Source organism: Thunnus albacares, chromosome 10 (genome assembly GCF_914725855.1).
Source record: "Thunnus albacares chromosome 10, fThuAlb1.1, whole genome shotgun sequence".
NCBI classification, from domain to species: domain Eukaryota; kingdom Metazoa; phylum Chordata; class Actinopteri; order Scombriformes; family Scombridae; genus Thunnus; species Thunnus albacares.
This window is the reverse complement of record NC_058115.1, coordinates 20890045-20906659: the sequence shown is the minus strand read 5'-3', so window position 1 is coordinate 20906659 and position 16615 is coordinate 20890045. Positions and strand designations below refer to the sequence as shown.

General features: G+C 39.5%; 2 protein-coding genes across 2 annotated transcripts; both read left to right on the top strand.

Moving 5' to 3' along the window:
- Positions 1-3200: 3200 nt before the first annotated feature.
- tmtops3a (teleost multiple tissue opsin 3a) lies at positions 3201-11641 on the top strand. Its single transcript, XM_044362782.1, has 4 exons — positions 3201-3755; positions 6528-6856; positions 9951-10184; positions 10788-11641. The coding sequence occupies exons 1-4, from the start codon at positions 3326-3328 to the stop codon at positions 11010-11012; spliced, it is 1218 nt and encodes a 405-aa protein (XP_044218717.1). The 5' UTR covers positions 3201-3325; the 3' UTR covers positions 11013-11641.
- Positions 11642-13065: 1424 nt separating this feature from the next.
- On the top strand, positions 13066-15919 carry cd40lg (CD40 ligand). Its single transcript, XM_044362783.1, has 4 exons — positions 13066-13882; positions 14256-14283; positions 14389-14475; positions 14599-15919. The coding sequence occupies exons 1-4, from the start codon at positions 13682-13684 to the stop codon at positions 14976-14978; spliced, it is 696 nt and encodes a 231-aa protein (XP_044218718.1). The 5' UTR covers positions 13066-13681; the 3' UTR covers positions 14979-15919.
- The last annotated feature ends 696 nt before the right edge of the window (positions 15920-16615 follow it).

The following is a 16615-nucleotide window of genomic DNA, read 5'->3' as shown; positions in this document are numbered from 1 at the left end:
GGTGTTCATCTCTCCAGAAGAGTTCCAGAGACTTGTTGAATCAAACCAAAGCTGATGGACACCATTCTTCAAAAAGCTATTCCCTCATTTGGTGTTTTGATGATGAGCACTGTCAAAACGTCAGTCCAAAATCTCCCATAAGTGTTCAGCTGGGTTGAGATCTGGTGACTGTGAAGGCCATAGCATATGATTCACATCATTTTCATACTCATCAAACCATTCAGTGACCCCTCATGCCCTATGAATTGAGGTCATCCTGGAAGAGACTATTCCCATCAGGATAGAAATGTTTCATAGTTTAAAGGTGATCACTCAGAACAACTTTGTATTGATTTGCAGTGACCCTTCCCTCTAAGGGGACAAGTGGACCCAAACCATGCCAGCAAAATGCCCCCCACAGCATAACAGAGCCACCAGATCCCCTCATTGTAGGGGTCAAGTATTCAGACTTGTCCAGTTTTTTTTTAAATTTGTCACTCGTCTGTACATATATATATATATATATATATATACGGCACACACACACACACACACACACACACACACACACATATATATATATAGTGTGTATTTATACCTTTATTAGATAGCGAGAGATGACAGGAAATGAGGGTAGAGAGATGGATGACATGCAACAAAGGTCCCCTGCTGGAGTTGAACTGCAGTCGTTGCAGATATGAATCATGCATCTTAACCAGCAAGCTTCCAGGGCATGCCAGATTAGTCATATTTTTGTAAAGAGGTTACAAACGTAGGAAATGAATTTGAGGGTTGATGAGCTTGTTGAATTTATGTCCTTGTAAGCAAAAGACTGTGATGTGTGTTTCATTTTCCCTCTTCGCTAAAGACAAACTTCACACCCGCTGAAAATCATGTTCTTGCTGACCTCCAGTGGTTTAACCTCTCATCTTGTTGCAATGATGTACAGGTGGACTCCAGGACCCTATGACATCACTGTTGGATGTTGTCACTGGTACCACAGAGCACACCTCTGACCACACCAAGCCATACACATCAGTGATGTTGGTTGTGGCCAGAGGTGAAACAGTGAAACAGTGTTTTTTCCTGATGTTGGAAGTGCAGTGAAATCATCTTCAGTTGAACTTTGTCTTCAAGGGAGATACAGTTAAAATTTAACTTTACATTGTAATATCAAAGGACTGACCTTGCATTTAAAAATGACCATTCAGTGCACTATCAACAAAGGATTTAATTTAAATCAATGAGAAAGTTCAGATTTTGAGGGCTTGTTGTTATAGTTTAAGTGAACTACTGCTTTTTCCTTAATTAATGTAGATTCTCAGATTTCTTGCAAACACATGCACTTCAAGGACTTCTCTCCACTCTACAGTCTCTGTCGTCCCCATTTGGCTTCATTAGAGAAAGGCTGCTCCTTTAGCATTACTCAGACAGCTTCATGGGGATTATGCGTTCCAAACAAAACAATTATGACATATGTGGGAATCATCCTGTCATCCTTGCCTGACCTGAGGAACAATGTCAAGTCCTTCAAACTATTATATTCCGTCATGGCAGCTGGAAATAGGAAATTAATATTATCTAGCATATATCTGAGATGTTTATGCAGGAACAAGAAACATTCACAACTAACAAAGCAAACAAGGAAAAAGCACACATATACAGTATACATCAGTAAAGTTTTTTAAGCAGAGTTTCCTTTTGTTGGCTTGTTGATACAGAAGTAAACATGACTAAAAAAGGGGGTAAAAATACAGCCAACAGAATAAACCTGAAACAAAACCCTGCAGTGTTCCACCTCAAGATAAAGACAGGTGCCAATTAGGCTCATGCTTGATTCTTCCTTACTTTAAAGGGCTCACACAGAGTCAGCAATGTAAAGACAGAATTGAGGATGAAAGATGTTGTAGCTGCTAGGGATTTAAGCGTATTCTTATTAACAATTTAAGAATCTTTCTGCTGCTAGGCTACAATAGACAGAAGATTGGCAGCAGGTGTAGAAGAGGAACAGCAGACAATCTGCATATCTCCTGGAATCAGGTGTGGATTCAGCAGCCCAGCAGGCTTGAAACCATAATCCCTCTTCTTCCCGTGTGTCAGGCATAATCAGACTGATCTGAGGCCCACATGGGGGGAGAGAGGAAGGGGCGACTGGGTCTGCAGTGATAACTGTCCACTGAGCTTTCAACAAACCAATAATGCTGATTGCAAAGCAAGAAGAGGGGCATTATGTTTTCATGGCTGCAGCGTATAGATTCTAGATGACACCAGCAACCAGTGAGGTTTACAGAGATCTCCCCTGCGACGGCAGTGTCAAAGAGCAAGATGACGTCAGTCCCACCAGTCACGCATACACACTGGAAACACATTCTCAGGAATCTACACAGGAATAAAGAGAAAAGGAGGTTTGTGGAGTGTCAGATAACATAAAAGTGATTTTAATAGATGTTGTCATTGTCTGTGCTCTTTAAAAACAATAAAACAGGGACAACAGTGAAGTAACTACCCCAAAAAGTGACTGCATTGCCCTTTCATACTGAAGGATGGCACAGGTGTTTTTGCATGTTTAAGATGATTTACATCAAATTGCGTGTACTTAACATTGCTCACAAGTATTTTCCAAGGCATACAACATTGTTATATATTTTACTTACAGACATCCATTTGTTTCCAATTTGGGATATGGTTAATGTATTTTAAATGTTGATAAAACACTGGTATAGTCCTTTAAAGTCATGTGGGGAAGTTGGTTCATCGTATCGGAGGCTGTGCAGAAAAGAAAAGGCTGAACAGGTGTGAAACATTCTTTGTTGGTGACTTTGAACAGACTGGCACAGAAAGCAGCAGTGAATATAAAACGCACAGCTTAGCAAAAGTCATAAAACCAAAGTTTGTATTTCTGGAGTAATTCTTTCCAGTGTGACTTTAAAATTACAACTTCATCTTGGACAATCACTTAATCTGTCCCATATCTGCCATGCAAAACTCTAAAACCCAGTAGTAGTCGGTGTAATTGTTTTATTCTTACTTTATTTATTCTCAAAATAAGCTCGGCAGAACGCCTTGAAAGCATTAGCAGCTGGAAAGCAATGAATTTGGGGGATTTATTCCATTTACACAGGCTACTATGATCAAAAGGACTCGTTAAGGCAGAGAGAGGGTGGTGGCGGTGTGGGGTGGGGGTGGGGGGGTGGTGGTGGTGGTGGGGTACTTACATACATTATAGGGTTGTAGGGTATAAAGAAGTGCACAGGTCACACACTCTAATAACTGTGTTATAGATCGGCCCTCACATCGCGTTGAGCTGCTGTACAGGGACTGTGCAGGACTTAGTGCTCCTCACTCTATGTGTGTCCAGCTCCTCTTCAGCCGCCTCTCTCCACTCACTGCTATGGTCGTCCACATACGCGGTTACAATTTCAGCACCACAGACAGCTCTCTCTTCAGCTCCAGCCTCAGCACCGACGCCACCCTGCGGGACTCCACGGCGCCCCAGACCCCCGGCGGGCTGAGCCGAACCGGCCACACGGTGGTGGCAGTATGCCTCGGTTTCATTCTAGTGGCAGGCATCCTCACCAACTTCCTCGCTCTGCTCATCTTCGCCAAGTTTCGCACCCTCTGGACGCCCATCAATCTCATCCTGTTGAATATCAGCCTGAGCGACATCCTCGTGTGTGTTTTCGGGACTCCCTTCAGCTTCGCGGCGAGTTTGCACGGAAGATGGCTCATAGGAGAGTACGGCTGCAAGTGGTACGGGTTCGCCAATTCCCTCTTTGGTGAGTGACATCTGTATATTGAGTCACTTGTGTTGAATTTAGCACGTTTTCTGATGAATTCAGAAAGTTTAAACGTGCTATAGTTAAGTATTGGGTGGAAGAAGTATTCAGATCCTTTAGTAAAAGTTGCAATTCCACCGCGTAAAAATACTCCATTAGAAGTAAAAGCATTCAGAGTTATACGCCATTTAAGTTCAAGTACAGAAGTATTATCAGCTAAATAAATATAAAAATTAAAATTATTATCATGCAGAAATGCCCCTTTCACTGGTAATGTTTATAAATGCATTATAGTCATCATATATGTATGTATGTATGTATGTATGTATGTATGATCATATGTGAAATCTTAATCTGAAAAGCAACTTGTAAATTGTCAAATAAATAAGGACATGTTTTTACAACACTAGTTAGATAACAAACATGCATGACTTACAGTTTTAAGTGTCACAAATTTAAGATAAACTGGAGGAACATTTTCAAACTTTCAAAATGTTATGTAAAAAAAATGTAAATATTAAAGTGCACTATCAATGCAGTCAATTGGCTGTTTGAGACTATACTTTAGAGACCAAATATAACTGAGATTCAAGACAACTCGGCCTATACGATGTTGCACAGAAAGCCATTGTCACTGGCTTCTGTGCAGCATCGTATAGGTACTGATGGAGTCTATTCATCTGATGTCAAGGTAAGGATGATTCACATCCAACATGTCATTTGATGGACTTAATAGAGTTTTGCCACCTTGACCTATTTTCTTATTGAATCCTGAACACCACCCCCACTACTCCACAACTCACACACACACACACACACAAGCCTTAAAGTTGAAGGCTTTGTTGCTAGTGTGTTAGAGATTCCTTACTTAATTTATTCAACATGTACTTCCTGTTTGTGCACTTGTTGTACAAAAGATGAACTTACTTCACCTAATGATGAGTCACACAATGCGCATATATTACAGAGCTCATATACAGAGCTCATGCTGGAACAAACTAACACATACTGTATATACATAGACACACACACACATGCACATTCACAAACACTGAGCTATTCTGTTAAAGGTTAAAGGAATAACTCAACCTAAAATCAGTATTACGAGTATTTTTAACAGAGCAACTCTCACATTCTTGATGTCCAACTCCTGTTCGTTGTGAGTGAGGAGTTGAGAACAACAAGTTCATGTCCTTTCTCTGCCTGCAGTCAAGAGGCATTCTGGGAAATGTAGGAAATCACTAACAGAAGTAGGACTGGATAGCCCAGAGGAGATGTGGGTCCACAAATAAACAAGTTACGAGAACTGACACTAGGCTGCACTTAAGCACGGTGGTGCTTGGAGCTGAATGTCAGCATGCTAACATGCTCACAATGACAATGCTAATATGCTGACATTAAGTGCACATAATGTTCATGTTCACCATCTTTTCATGTTAGCATGCTAATTTTTGCTAATCATCACGATACAAAAAGTACAGCTGAGGCTGAAGGGAATGTCATCAGTTTTGCGGGTATTTGGACTTTATCCAGCACAAACACAGTCACAAGCAGTTCTGTCCACTTTAGGTTTTTATTGACCACACACACACACTTTCACAACATAAATGTGTTTCTCACTCTTAATTCCTCTGCTCACTTGTCTGGTGTTTCCAGAGGGCACACAGTCCAGTTTCTCAAACAACACAGAACCAATATACAATTATAACGGAGGGTTGGCACGTCCAACTTCCTCTGGCTCCAGCATGTGTGTGTCTCTCCAGGTCCAGCACGCTACTGTATAAAAAGGAGAGAGAATAATTAGGTAACAGGTAACACCTGTGCCAATTAGACTAACCCTGGCACTGCTCCCATGAGCCACTCCCACCTATCTCTCCCCTGCAGCTGAGCCCAAACCACACCCCACCACCACATGGACAAAGTTCAATGTTGACCTGATAGTGGCAGTAGATTGAAAAGTCAAAAGATCAAAGTAATTACAAATAATCCTGAGGAGGACATGAATGTCTGAACCCAATGTCATGGAAATCCATCCAATAGTTGTCAAGTAATTTCTCTCAAAACCACATGTCAACCTCATGGTGGCACTCGAAGAAAAGTAAGGGGTTAAAAAGAAGAAAGATACCATTTTCTACACATTCAGGTAACCAGCAATCAGCCCAGACTGATTTATACATTTTGTACCTCCCTGTCTAGAATTGACAGCAGAAAGGAGGCACATGCAAAGATATTATTGTATAATGCTCACATACACTGTAGGTAGGGCTGTAAACTGTCATCAGGATCTAGTATCATGAGCCTGACACAAAATTAAGAAAATCATTTTTATTAGATGAAAATTTTCCCTCTCAGTTAAGGTGACAGAAGGCATATGCATGTTTAAATTAGGAATGACATTACAAAGTCTCACTTTATTAGATGAAAAACATCTTTTTTTCATTTTTTTTAAAATTTCAAAATAATGACCAGCTGCTCACAATTATATGATTTCCTCACTTCCTCAGACACCTTCGTTAGAATTGTTTTCACACTTTTGAGAAAGGTTTAGGCCTCATTTTATACTGAATTACGTTTTGGTGGTCAGCTGGTTATATAGAATGACTGGCATGCAGTGAGTAAGTCAGTTTCAGTTGCTGTTCTGTTGCTGAACTTTTATTTCAACCGTCCGATGAAGTGAGACAAAAAAGAAGTTTCTTGTAGGGATGAATAAAGTATTGCTTTCATTTAATGTGTGTTCATTAGATTTAACCTCTCTCTGTCTTTCCCTATAAGGGATTGTGTCTCTGGTGTCCTTGTCCATTCTCTCCTATGAGCGCTACACCACTGTGCTGCGTTCCTCCCAGGTTGACATTTCAGACTTCAGGAAGGCCTGGCTGTGTGTCGGAGGCTCCTGGTTCTACTCTCTCCTCTGGACTTTGCCCCCCTTCCTGGGCTGGGGCAGCTATGGGCCTGAGGGTCCTGGTACCACGTGCTCCGTCCAGTGGCACCTACGTTCGCCCACCAGTGTCTCATACGTGTTGTGTCTGTTCATCTTCTGTCTGCTGCTGCCCCTTCTACTCATGGTCTACTCTTATGGCCGAATCCTGGTTGCAATCAGGAGGGTGAGTACAGCACACAGTATATACAGCATATTTTGTTCTTTTTGTCTGCTAAAATATGCATATTTATGGATAGAGTAGGATTAATTTATTGTTTTTTTCACAAATAAAAATAAATTAAACAAGGATAATGCAAGCTCATATAACACAAATTCTAAGTCATGGATCAGTGGTTTTGTGTGTTTTTACTTGTTTTATTTATATATGACTATTTCTGATTTATCTGTGAATGGGAATGGAAACATCCTGATATAAAACAGCACACAGGAGAAGATCACAGATGGCATTGAATCTCAATTTAAAATAACTGTCTACTCATACGCAAACTGTGTGTCTGTGTTGTGGGTTTCATTTGTCATGTACTATTTTTTTTTTAAGAGTAAATCCACCTTAAGGGTACTGAGAGACTTTCATTTCTGGTTGACAGAGGTGTTTCCCTTGAATCTCATGTTTTCCCCCTTTCAGTCAGCATAATGACTCACTTGTCCCCTCTTTGTCTGCTGCTTTATGATCCCACTAAAATATAGGGGTGAACGTAACATTGTCATTGTATTTGATATGGCTGGACACATTGTATCATTCTTATCTGTGGCAACAAATCAGTAATAATTCCCTGACAGAAAACAACACAAAAACACTTACAAAGGTTCAGTGTAAAACGCACGTGTCACAGATTACATGCATAGAGCTGTAATTTTCTCAGGATAATGTGCTCAAAGTGTCGCCTCTCACCACGTTCTCCGGTTCAGCTATGAAGCCTTAATGGCTCTGCTGAAGTAGCCTCTAGTGTGTCTCTTGAGCTGTCAAGATGTTCTTAGGACATAAGATCGTGGCTCAGAGCGTTGAGTGATGGCTGTCAGACTCCCACTAACACATGGTCACGTATTTTCAAGGTAATTTCATGGAGCATCAAGCCAGATAAGCCTAGAAGCCTCAATAGCTCTATGTTTACAATCTTACAATTAATGTACAGGCAAAAGGAGAAATAGGGGGCAATGTCTGCGGGGAAGTGTGTGCACTGACACCCATCTCAGTTTCCAGTGACTCATGCCCACCTCTTTGGGGCTTACATAAACCTGCCAGTCGCACAAATAATTGGTAATTAAGGGCTCCGAACTGGTGTTGGGTCTCTCCATGCACTTCGCTGCCACTACTCCTATCAATGAGTCACCTAGAAGTTATTTTTAGATTGAGGAAGCAACCCGTTACTATTGGATACCTGCTATTATATAAGCACCCCTATTTTTTTTAAAACTCCGTGCACCCGAGGGAGTCAGAGGAGAGAAAAGCTTTGCAGACTTGATTACTGTACTGGTGAACAGGGGCTCATCCATGCACCAGATGCCTTCCAACCGAGAGCCTCGCCTTAGGCTTTTCTTAGAAACTGAGCAATCAGTCTGCAGACCCTTCTGCTGGCTTCTTAAAGGTGACTTAAACTGACACGTCAGAAGGAGAGATGACATTTATATCAACAGCTCATTGTGGATCAAGCTTGTTTGTTTTTCCCCACATGGCAGCAGCCCATTGAGATTCCATTCAAAGTGCTATAAAGCTTTTTCTGTGAACTCATGTACAGTTTGGAGACATATTCTACCATAATTGTGTGTCATCTGATAAAGGATGCACATATTTATAAACACAAAGTGTAGTTATTCACTGAAGCACAATCCTGCAGTATTCCTTAAGTTTATCCATAAGATTTTAGTCTCTCAGTTAAAATAAGATGCTTTTGCTATCAAAATAAAAAAAAAATCATATCTCTCTAAAAAAATCCAATCAGTTGCTAGTGTGATCTAGCTGATACACGTCTCAGGTTTTTTCTGAGTAATATTCAAAACAGAACACAAGTTCAGCCATGCAGAAATGACTGCTGATCGAACATTGCCAGAATAGTTATTACATGAGGAGACAGAGCAGCAAAGGTTATGACCTGATATCATACAAGGTGAAGTGCAATTGAGTGTGCAGTAATTTGACAGAAAGGGCAGGGATTTCTCTTCTGCAGGGCTTCCTTCACCAGATAGCCACGCTCATTTACTCATGAAGCACTGTGATGAGCTTCTGAGGGTAATTACACAAGACGGTGACCACGCGTTCTGAAAATGTTCCGATGGGTCATTCTGGAGTGCATGGTCAAATTACTTATTTGGTCGTTTAGTTGACGTCTGAGCTAATTTTAACCCACAGCTATAGCACCTCAATACATCAGGAAACATGTAGATGAAGATGACTGAGTATATACTGACCAAACTTTCCTTCAAATCATGTAGTGTTTTTAATGAATGATTCTTTGGTTACAGTAATATTTTTTACATGATGAATCTGTTCTGTTGGATATGATTTAACAGATCAAACACTCATTGACAAGTCGTACTGCAAGTCTTTTTCATTTTCTAATCATTTACTTATTCAGTTTATATCATTGTAACCTTGAATCATTTCATAATTTTCAACCATTATTTACCATATGAAATAGTGTGAGATGTTGGAAAATATTGTCCTCTGCTAATGGGCAAAATGAAAGAATAAGAAGTAATATTTTTTGGAGCTTTTCATCAAGCAAAAGAATTCAAGGACTCTACAGAGAAAGATCCAACATAGATTTTAAAGGCCACATGGGTTGAGTGGGGAAATAATCTCAACTCAAGGACCACTTTTAGCTTTTTCAGAGCTTTCAATCATATCTTACAGCATTCATCAGCAAATGCAGCTTGCACAAGAGAGTCTCATGTTGCATTGTGTTGAATGCGTGTTCAGTTTGTATGTCATTGTAGCATCTTCACTTAATTTTGATAAGATTTTGTTTGTAGTATTTTTGTTGCACTCGGCCCTCATTATCTTCATGAAAGGGGGGAGTGTTTCCGCATGCATTTCTGCTTTCTGTTGTCAAAAATAACCATGGGATGGCGCCAAAGAAAGAAATGTTGAAATACTACACATGGACACAAGATGTCCCCTCTACTGAAAAATACATTCTCAGTGTAGGTGTGCAGAAGGTTTTCAAGTTAAAGTTTCTTTTCTCTAACTGTAGCATTTGAGTCATCCTTGAGTGTTTTACCTGTGCACCTCTTCTTGTCCTCCTCTTTTGTGTGTCCAGGTGGGTAAGATCAACCTGCTGACAGCTCAGCGCAGAGAGCAGCACATTTTGGTGATGGTGTTATCCATGGTGTCCTGCTACATGCTGTGCTGGATGCCCTATGGTATCATGGCCCTGATGGCCACCTTTGGGAAGTTGGGACTGGTCACCCCCATGGCCAGTGTGGTGCCCTCCGTTCTGGCCAAGTTCAGCACTGTTGTCAACCCCGTCATCTACATGTTCTTCAACAACCAGGTGAGAGCCATGCAGGGTGAAGATGAAGGATGACCCAGCGTCAGGGCTGTGCATTTATTACTAGATTCTATGAGGCTTAAGTAAATTTTGTAACCTGGTAATTGAAGTACATACAGTATGAGTGTTCAGCTGGATCTAAATATAAAGTGGAGAGGAGAACAGAGTGATATTGAGGAGATAGGAGAACTCAGTGGCACCTTGTGATAATAAAGATGCATCTCATTTCAGTTACTTCACTGTCACTTTCAACATCTCTGCAGTGCCACTTCCTAGCTGCTACAAGCAACACACTAGATGGCGTACTTCAGTCTGTGGATGCCACAAGAGCTCTTATATTGTATAGTTCAAAGGCTTTTACTTTTGGTTCAAGTGACTGCATTTCAACGTGTAGTCACGTCCTGCTTGACTATTTGTTATTTAAATGATGTTGAAACAATGGCTACATGTAACCTTGATGTCTAAAGACTTTGCAGCCAAATTCATACCCAGTTTTGATTTAGATGTCTTCTGACCTGCGAATCACCAAATCAATACTCATACTACAAATGACCATTCTGTATTTTGTATTTAAATCCATAATGATTTCTAATTTATTTTAAACAGTTTTATAGATGCTTTGTGGCCTTCATGAAGTGCAAAGAGGAACCTCAGTCTGTTCAAGGAGAGGAGCACCCGAACCCAAGGACACGGTTATCTGGCTTCTTCCCTGTCCATAGACAAGCCTCCCTCAGCTCTTCACAACCTCACATCCCCAGCAGGTCCAGAAACGCTGTTCTCTGCAGCCGGCACAATGACCGCCACACCTTTGTTGTTCACTACAATCCATAAAGATTTTTCAACTTTTTCATCTGACAGACTGTGAAAGTTAAAATAGGTGTTTTATTGAATCCAAAGTGCAACAAAAAGACCCAAACTTGATTATACATAAGAAGACAAAAGCCAGCTCCTTAATGTCTGAATGTAAAACTCAGTGCCATGTAGTTTTAGCATCTACTTAAATGCATATTTTGATTTGGTTATGTGGTTGACCTTCCATTTATGCAAGTGGCAATGTACATGTTTTGAATGAATACTTTAAAAATGTATTATCCATCCGTTTGTTGAAAGTTAAAGCAGTCCCTCACTGCTCTGAGAGACTCTGGCCTGAATGTCTAACTGGTGCCAATAATTAAAAATCACAAACCAATAAATGTTTTACATGGGTTACATAAAGATAAAATCCATCCTCACTTATCAGTCACACTGGAAATAAAACTACCTGTATGTGTTTTGGATTTTGAAGTATCATCATTTTTTGTCTTTTTATCTCTTTTTATTTTCCCACAATAAACAACAATCACAGCAAACAGGATTTCTGGGTTCAATAACAACAATAACAATAACAAGCTGTTAGCGTGTAATATTTTGTCATGTGCAGCTTAAAGGGTAGATTGAAATCAACCTGTTACAGCACCATAACTTTGTACTATTAATTAAATAATCACATGTCGTCATGGTACCAAGTTAGGACAACAAAGCTGAAAATAATTTAAGGTGACCCTGGGGTTTCTTTTAAACATTAAGAATAGACAGTGTATTTATATACGTACATATAAATACACTTTGTGTATATGATTACAGTTAAGAATATTTTGAACCACTAGGGGAAGCTATGAGTAATTGTGAAATATGTTATTTACTGATTAAATCTTCAGGCTCCCCATACTAGTTGCATTATCCTAAATATATATAACTGTATACATAAGCACATAAGAATATTTTATGTAGCTTGCTGGCCTGTATGTGTGTGAGTCATCATTTAGCAGCATCAACTTTCCTAGTTGTGGGGTGAAAAAAATCTGTTTTAAGAAATAAAGCATCTTCTGCGGATCTGTGTCGGTAGATGCTGCTTTGATACAAATGATTAAATGTATTTTATCACTGTGCACTGCCATCCAGAACACATAATGTGAAGTGTATTAAACAGCATTAACATGTTAAAAGTACACAACAATGAAGTAAAAAAGTATTTTAAATTTCTTTTTAGCAAAATTCGGAGATGAAAAGCTGCACTGACCTGCTACTGTGCAGAACTGACAGCAAAAATGAATTCTGCAGCCACATACAAGCGGAGCCATCATATGACGATAACAGTTACATCTCTAAAGATGCCTTATCTAGTCATGCCGCACTGTGACCTACTGAATATGCCACATAAAAAACATCTCACACTAGCCATAATCAGGCGATGTGAGAACCATGAAAAACATCAGTGGGTCTCATTTCCAGCTAATTCTACCACATCCAAGCAGAGTTCACATACACTGCGGTTGTTTTGACAACAAACTTGTCTTGTACTTGGATAAACTAAAATTGAATTGAACTGATTTGAACTGAATACTTCAAGCTCTCAGCACACTTTATTAATTTGGAATTTGTTCATTGCTTACCTTGTGAAGTAAAGACTAATAATCAAATGATTATTTTTGAAAATTTATTCTGGCTATTTTGGACTTCATGGAGCTCACCTTTCAAGGTTCTACAGCCAGGCTTTCTTTAGTGAACACTTAGCCATTGCATTTTTGTTTAAATAAAGAAAATGCGTAGTAAATGTGTTGTTTCCTGCTTCTTGCAGGAAGTCTCTCTAAACAATATCTATTTGCTGCTGTTGTCATCTCTGTCAACCAGGTCCTCGTGTGAAACTAATATTTCTCAAACACATATACACCACAGGAGGTGAAACTGACTTATATGAATGACTTAATATAAACCATACAAACAACAGAGAGGAAACACAGACCACTCGCAAAGATGTGAAGAAAAAAAAGTATACTGTATGTGATTTATGTAAATCAGAAGGACACGTGGACGTGTAGAAGACATGTAGGGGAGAGTTGCACCATACCAAAAGATTTTGTGTGTTATTGTAAGTCTAAATATCAGATGAAATGATGTGAGCAGACAGAAATGTGTTTGGAATGAGATATTGGAGGTAATTTACATTTTGTTTTCAATATCTTAATGTCTTCTTTTTTACTGACACAATTTTTAAGTCTGTCTTGACTTAAATGATGATAAAGGGTCATATCATTTTGGTGGCAGTGACAAAATTTCCTTCGCATGTGAGTTAAATTTTTTGACTGAGTGGTGGCCTTTTGCGGGACAAATTAAGTCTTGTGCTGCTCAGTGTAAAATGCTGTGGTGATTGCTCTTAATGTTTTGACAACCGCAACAGTGTTTCAGAAAATGTGCTGAAGTAATTGTGAAAAACTGTAACAGAAGTACTGAGTAATACAAGGAAACATGGCATTCTGAGTATGGAAGGGAAGAAATGCAAAAAGGCATTTCTCACAACACACTATTGCGTACCAAAGGTCACATATCTCACAGATGTGTATGTTGAGATCTTCCAGGAAGTAGCTAGAGAATAACTCAGTTGCTTAAGAGAGCAGCGGTTCAGAAGTGCATGGGATGTCACGGACGCCAAACCTCTCTAAGTTTCATCACTCCTCTCCACCATGATCAACACTTACCAGACCAGCCTGGCTGCACCGCCAGTGCCTCCACGCCTCAACAGGTCCATCCCGGTCCTCATGCCAGGTCCACTTCCATCACGAGGCCACAGCAAGTCACTCATCCGGTTTTTGGTTGGTGTAGTATTGCTGCATTTATTGCTGTCTGTCGGAGGATTCATCTACCTGTACCACACCAGCAAAAAGGTAAAAATCTCTTCTTCTGTCTAATGGAATGAGGAATGTAACTACCTTTATAAACACAGGTTAAAATCACAGATGTAATGTACAATGTAGTGCTTTTGTTAAAGCATTTAAAGCTTCTGATGGTGCACACATTGTGCTCTGTCTAAAAATATAACTGTTAGACCAATGAAACTGGTCTCGAATCACAGGAAATGCTCTTGAACACACAAGTGAGGTGTTATAGTCACAGCAAAGTGTCTTGATGTTACAAGAGGAGCATTTTGTTAACAAAGATAAACCTACTTAATGTATAAATATTATTTATAATATGTATAATAGAAAGAAAAGGTACTAATTCTTACTTATATTCCACTGTTTTTTTTAATCCCTATAGGAAAAACCTGCCTCAGCTGAAGGAAAAGGTAAATTCATTTAATATCTTTCTTTTCAATATACAGATAAGTAAGTTGCATACAAAAATCCAATCTCAGCAATGTCTCTGACCAGATTTTCCTTCTTCTTTCCAGCTGCCCTTCTCTTATCAGAAAAGCAGGAAACTTCCTACAAAGCCTTGGCACGCATGATAGTTAAGCACACAGCACAGGACCCTACATGTAAGTAACTATTAAAGTCACAATTCTGAATGGAACATTAAAATCATAAATGCCCCAAAATCAATTCAGGGTTTAAAGGTATCCTAAATAATGCCGCTCTAACTTTTCCATCTGTTTCCCCAGCGGATTATCTCCAGTGGGACACAAAGCACTCAGTTCTCAGGAACATCAATTACTACCGCAACAGTTGGTTGACTATTCTGGAGCCCGGTGACTACTTCGTCTTCTCCAGGGTGACCTTCTCAAAGGGCAACTCCAAGCTCCCACTGGCCAGCATGGTCAAGCTGAGGAAAAATGAGGCAGGAGACGAGAAGACTGTGATGCGGGCCTACTGCAGCCTGGAGAGCTACAACAGGTCTGCATCCAATCCTCAGCTGTGCACAGCCACGCAGGGAGAGGTGATCACACTGGAGAAGGGAAACCAGCTCAGTGTCTGGGTACAAGACCTTTCATTGGTGGACTACAATGAAGAAGCCACAGCCTTTGGGATGTACAAAGTGTAGGACCCCTATGCGAGCACATCTACGGACCTAAGCTGAAGAGTGGGAACTTTCTGTCATGTGGATGGATTTGGATTTAAAGCTACAAAGAACACTTTTAAATGACTGGACTTAGTTAAACTGATGATTTCAGATTTTTTCATGGATTTAAGAGACTGCGTTTTCAAACTATAATTTATTAAAAAAGATTACTTTGTGTTATTTTATGTAATTTCTGTGTTAGTATTGTGAATGGTTGTTCTGTATTTATTGATGTAAATGGGGTTGTATGAAAGTGAAATGAAGTTTAAATACTTAATCCAAAAATATTTCTTCTTCTTTTCTTAGTTTCTCCTCCATCTATCTTGTTTCTGGAGTTAGCTAGAGGTAAAAGAGATGTTTTCAGTATTGCATTACACAACCATACTGTGTGCATGTCCCAGTATGGGGCAAAGAAAATGCAGGATCATTTCAATGGTGGCCTGGAGAGCTGTGCAGTCATTTTCTGTAAATCAAAGGAGGGTGAACAATCAGCAATAAGGTGCAAACTAATATATCCTAACAGCAGAGTTTGTTGAAAGTGGACGCAAAACCTGAATTTTGAAGTGTAGTTCCGTCTGTACTGATATGGTGTTAAAAATCTAGAGCATAAGAAACCACAGACCAAAGATGCCCTTTTTCATGAAGCTAAACCACAAAAACAGGAACAGATGTATCTTACGACCCTCAACATCAACATATGGTTATTGCTTTAACATAATAACAGCTTATTTTTGCAAGTTTTAGCTCCATAATCACAAATCATGTACACCTTATATTGCTGCTGACAATTTTTCACAGCAAGTGTAGTTTTAGATTTTGTGATGTATTTTTCCTCCTTTCCAGGAAATCATTGGTTTCCATTCATTTAAACTCTTGAAGCTAGCTTGAGTTGTGCAATCCATCAAAGGAGACATGTGCTGATTTCTATGTTCCATTATTGTTCTGCTGTAATGCAGTTTAAATGCAGGTTTGTTTGAAATATGTGCACTGTGTTACTTCAAAACACTATTTGACAAAAGTGTTCCAAGCATGCAGGAGAACCTACGGTGGCTGCGAAACTCGTGAAAAATGGAAAGGCCCTCTGTAGAGCTAGTGTTTGGTTCGTTCGTTTTGGGCTACTGTAGAAACATGGCAGTGCAACATGGCGGGCTCCTTGGAAGAGGACCCCCTGCCTTTGTTGATATAAAGGGCTCATTCTAAGATAAAAAAAAAAACTATTCTTATTTTCAGGTGATTATACACAAATTAAGACATACTTATGAATATTACATTCAATTTCTGCCAGAAGTTCCCCCTAAATCTTACATACTGGTCCTTTAACATTTACTTTTATGGATTACACAACTCCTGATCAACACAACTTGTAAGAGTCTGCCATTTGATGGTCATACCCTATCGAATTTAGGCTTAACATACATTAAAAAACTCAGAAACACTAGACAATGGTTTGAAAAATAGTAATCATAAATGTGAAGTATTTGACTTTTAAGGATTTGTAGTAAATGGGCGAAAAAATGTAAAATCACTGTAATAGCCCCTTTAAAATGCACACGTAGTTTAGATTCAGTCATTACATTAGAAAACTGTAACCACTGACTATATCATAACCTACAGGTAAG

Coding starts and splice junctions, on each gene's coding strand:
- tmtops3a (XM_044362782.1), top strand. CDS start 3,326: ATGTGTGTCCAGCTCCTCTTCAGCCGCCTCTCTCCACTCACTGCTATG. Junction 3,756..6,527: donor GTTCGCCAATTCCCTCTTTG/GTGAGTGACATC, acceptor TTTCCCTATAAG/GGATTGTGTCTCTGGTGTCC. Junction 10,185..10,787: donor ACATGTTCTTCAACAACCAG/GTGAGAGCCATG, acceptor TATTTTAAACAG/TTTTATAGATGCTTTGTGGC.
- cd40lg (XM_044362783.1), top strand. CDS start 13,682: ATGATCAACACTTACCAGACCAGCCTGGCTGCACCGCCAGTGCCTCCA. Junction 13,883..14,255: donor TGTACCACACCAGCAAAAAG/GTAAAAATCTCT, acceptor TAATCCCTATAG/GAAAAACCTGCCTCAGCTGA. Junction 14,476..14,598: donor CACAGCACAGGACCCTACAT/GTAAGTAACTAT, acceptor CTGTTTCCCCAG/CGGATTATCTCCAGTGGGAC.